The sequence below is a fragment of the Chinchilla lanigera genome, unplaced genomic scaffold, assembly GCF_000276665.1.
Source record: "Chinchilla lanigera isolate Chin_1 unplaced genomic scaffold, ChiLan1.0 scaffold00096, whole genome shotgun sequence".
In the NCBI taxonomy this organism is placed as follows: domain Eukaryota; kingdom Metazoa; phylum Chordata; class Mammalia; order Rodentia; family Chinchillidae; genus Chinchilla; species Chinchilla lanigera.
Window position 1 is genome coordinate 4529860 of NW_004955497.1, and position 4538 is coordinate 4534397.

At 45.0% G+C, this 4538-nt stretch overlaps 1 protein-coding gene across 1 annotated transcript in view; it reads left to right on the top strand.

Annotated features, from left to right (window-relative positions):
* The window catches only part of LOC102014151, a 31829-nt gene that overhangs the window by 24033 nt on the left and 3258 nt on the right, over positions 1-4538 (top strand). Inside the window, exon 5 of the mRNA XM_013505451.1 lies at positions 4291-4479. Coding sequence (XP_013360905.1) covers positions 4291-4479 — 189 coding nt within the window. The remainder of the gene's footprint in view (positions 1-4290; positions 4480-4538) is intronic.

Here is a 4538-nt window from a genome sequence, read left to right on the forward strand (position 1 = left end):
CCAACAACCAATGCAGTCCTTCTTCCCAGCAGAAACCTCCCAAACCTGGTCTTTACCGGCAAGATTTTTATCAGCTTTCTGGTCTTCTGAGCTCGGACCAGAATCTCCCAGACAGAACAGCTGAAGTTATTCTAGCGCTTCTCTTTCAGGTGACATCTCTGAACCTTTCCGAACACTTCCCACAAGCCATTTCCAAAGGCTCTTGAACCACACGGTCAGATATAGTCACAGCAATAACCCCACTCCTGGTACCAAATTCCGTCTTGGTTACTTTTTTCTCGTTGCTGGGACAAAATACCTGATGCCCAAAATTAAGGAAGGAAAGGTTTATTTTGCTTACAGTTTGTGGAAGTTTCAGTCTGTACTTGGCAGATTAGAAGGCAGAGTGGCACATGGCAGAGGGCTACAGCTCATGGCGGCAGAACACAGCAAAGCAACAAAAACACACAAGGGAGGAAACGGCCAGAAGCACCCTCTTCCTCTCCCTTACATATGTAAACTATCCACGCCAGGGCGGGTGTGGCTCTCACACCCATAATCAATCAAACTCTAAAAGCCTGCCCCATGGCCGCATGAGGCTTTGGGGGGACCCCCAGACACAAACCATAACACCTTCATTCTTATCAGACTGATGCTGCCAGGCAGTGAATAGGGCTCAAATCCTCTGCTCAAGAAGGGCAGAGAGGGGCCATACTGAGTTGGAAATGGGGTGTCATTAGCTTCATCTACATTTGTTTAAAGTCTCCAAGGTTTGAAGCTGGTCTGCAGAGGTGAAAGTGAAGATAAAGCATATAGGAGGCTAAATACAGAACTCGCTTCTGGATATCTTTTTTTTCCTTAACGAAGACACCCAGTAGAATACATCGAATACACTGATATTTAAAAGTGGCCACAATGTGCTCAGCTATTTATTTGTGCTAGGAAAGACTCTAATGGAAGTAACAATCAAATGCCTTCAAAGCGATGGGATGGTATCACCTTCCTTGTTCTTTGCATTTACATGCCACAGCCCCAACCTCCAGCACCTCAGAATGCAGCTGTATTTGGAGTCAGGTAATTAAAGTAAAATGAGGTCATTAGGGTGGGCTCTGATCCACAGCACTGTTGTCTTTATGAGAGAATATTAGGATGCAGGCGGCACAGATAAAGGACTGATAGTGTGAGGACACAGGAGGCAGGTAGCCATTTGTCAGCCAAGGAGAGAGGCCGCAGAAAGAACTCACACCGCCACACCACGACCTTGGACTCCTGACACCCAGGACCATGAGAAGATAATCCTGTTCAGTCCGGTGGCCTGTGACGCTCTAGGACAGCAGCTGGAGTTGACCAGTGAGCCAAAGTCACTCTGGGTACCTCACACTGTTCCCTCTTCTGCTCGTTTTTCCTCTCACATTCTTTTGCTTTAACCCTTTCTCCTGCCCTGCCTCTTTCATTACCTGCCTTACAGAAGAGTTTCCCTCACCTTCTTCTCAGAAAGAGGTGGGACCTTGGGAAGGGGAGAGAAGAAGAAGGCATCCAGCACCCGCTCCCCCAGTTTGGGTGAGAGAGACAGACCCAGTCTGCCATAGCTCACCCCGCCTGCGTGGTCTGAGGGTGCCGAGCCATTTGACATCAGCAGATGTGCTTCTCTCTTTCTGGGAGACCCTGACCAAATCACTCAGTTTTACTCAGATGCTGTTTCTCACACATTAAAAAAAAAAGAAAATCAATACCCAGCATTTTGTAGTGTGATACTGTGAAAAGCAAAAACCAATCAGCAAATACAGGCAACCTCTGTGGCGCTGGATTACTAAAGGATTACTTGGGCTCTAGATTGCACTGGTCTGGTAAAGGTTACTTTTGGTTTTCCTCCCAGTTAAGATTTATAAAGAGTATTATGCTTGGTACTGAGAAGAGAATTGTAAACGCATGAAAGGCGGCGCCTTCAAGGACCTAGCAATCTGTTTGAAAACCTGAAAATTTCAAAGGGCAAAAACTTAGAAAATTAGTTGAAAGTGCTTTTTCAGGGCTGGATGGATATACGGAGCCATGTCTCAGTGTAGGTCAGTCCAGGCACACACTTGAACTTTCCAGGACAACTTTCCAGATAGCAATTTCTGGACTGCAGGTGTAGCTGAGTGGTAGATTATTTGCCAGGCATGTGTGAAGTCCCTGGTTGACCCCCAATAACAATAACAACAACGACATCCAAAAAGCAATTTGTACTCACACCTCACCAAAGTCACTGCAAGTGACATTTAAAAATCTGACTAGAAATCAAGGAAGTTAACAAACAAAATGATAATGAAGTAGTGTATTTGTTTTAAACAAATCAAATGCTGTAGTAATTTATAAATAAAATACTTCAAAACACAAATACTTCCAAATGTTCCTAAACATATACCTTGAATGATGACATTTTAATTTTCTCACTAATTTCTCAGGAAACCCTAGGAACAAAAAGACTACTGATGTAGGAAAAACATATATTCTATAGAAATGCGATCGATATCTTGCTTTAGAAATATCTGGCTTCAGCAACATTTTAACCAGAAAAGAGTACCTACATAATTTTTTTAATTTAGGAAATTCGCACTTCCTAGTAAGATGATCAAAATATAGTCCTTTGCCAGTGGAAACATGTAGATCAAAAGGTTTTTTTAATGCTTCAGCAGCACATGTTACAGCAGTGACATTTGGTGATGGTTCCTTTGTTTAGTTTCTCCTGGTGCTTGGGGTTAAACCCAGGGCCTCACACACAGGAGGCAGGTTCTCACCACTGGGCAGTGCCCCAGCCCAACAGGGGCATTTAGATTTAGATTCCAGGGTTGCCGCTTACTCAGACACCCACTCAGACAGACAATGTTGACGCCCACTCATTCTCTGGGTGTCACTTTCCTCTGTTTCCAGTGGGTGCAATGACGTCTGTCTCGGCAATACTCTTGTACCTCTTAGGCTGAGACCAGGGGCCGCGGCATCTGCGTCTCCAAACAAGAATGTACACTCGTGCATTATACTGTAACTGTTTCCTCGCCTTTCCCTCCCCCTAAACTGTGAATTCTTTAAATTCACCTTTTATCTGTCTCTCACCACTTACTCCTCTTCTCTCAAGGCTGACCCTGTACACAGTTGAAATGAATGAATATTTGACAAATGAATATATGAATACATGAGTAATGCATAGAAATTAAAAAATACAGGCAGAAAAAAAAAATCTTCTACTGTGTAGGAAAACCCCTTACGAACTCCTAACATATTATGTATGTCAAACACGATTAAACTCTGAAAAAACACAAACAACAAGAGTTACTTTCAGCTATAGAAGGAAAACAAGAAAAATGGGCAAAAGTAGAAATGTAGCTGTCAATAACTGTTCTGGAAAAGATAATCCAACACCTTGCATTATTTCCCCTGTAGTCTATGGTTAAAACAATCTTTGAGAAAATAAGCCAACATTATGTGGCATATTTACATCCGCGAAAATCTCAGCGACATAAAATGAAGTTCTCTCTGCGCTTTGTGAAAGTTTTAGCTGAAATACTGCAAAACATAGCCATGCTTGCTGCCTGTTGCATGTGATTTTCTTTGGCATAGATTTTGTAACCACTTTTCGTTGGAAAAGCTGAAGGTCAATTTGCTTTCCTGGATACAAACTGGATCCTGTATTTGATATTTCATTAAAAAAATAATGCAGCAGTGTCTGCCAGGAGATGCTCCCTTGAAAACAAGGAAGCGAAGTTCTGTATCGTTTCCGATGTTTTTTGTTACTTGTTACTTTGATTGTTTGATCAATCTTATATTCTTACGTCTGGTGGACTGGGCAACTTCACTGAAGATTACAGTATGTAATGTAGCAACCATTGTTAATTCCTTTCATTTTGTTTTGAGGTCATGTATCATCTTTGTTGTTTTTGTGTTTGTCTCATTGTTGTTAGTTTTTTTCTCTTTAAAATAATAAAAAAGGGGCTGGGGATATAACTCAACGGCACAGCGCCTGCCTGGCAAGCGCAAGATCGTGAGTTCGATTCCCGGTGCCGGAAAAAAAAAAAAATAATAATAATAAAAAAAAAACTTTACAAAGATTGGGTTCTAACTTTTCCGTGTCTCCCAATAGACCACATCCAAGACAGAACCACGGTACTAGGTAGCTTAGTGATCTAGCCACCTGATTCCCGGCCACCGACAAGTGGCTGCCGCAGACGGCGAGTTGACCCCAGAAAAGACCAGCGTCTCGGGAAAGCTCAGACCTCCAGGCTTTAGGCTGCCTGGACCCCGGGTCCTCAGCGCTCCGCCCCGCCCCTCCGTTGCCAGGCAACGAAGGCACGCGGCGACTCGGCTCCGCCCCCGTTGCCAGGGCGACGCGACGCGCGCTTTGTGCTCCCGGCCCCGCCGCCCTCGGCGTCCCGCACCTGCTGGGCCGCGGAACTTTTCAAATCTCCCGCCCGCAGCGCTGCGCGGTGTCCGACTGGGAGCCGCCGAGGCCGCCGCTCCCGCGCGCCGGTGAGAAGACGACGCGGCAGGCGCGGTGCCCCGGCACGCCCTACCTGTCTCCGCGTCCC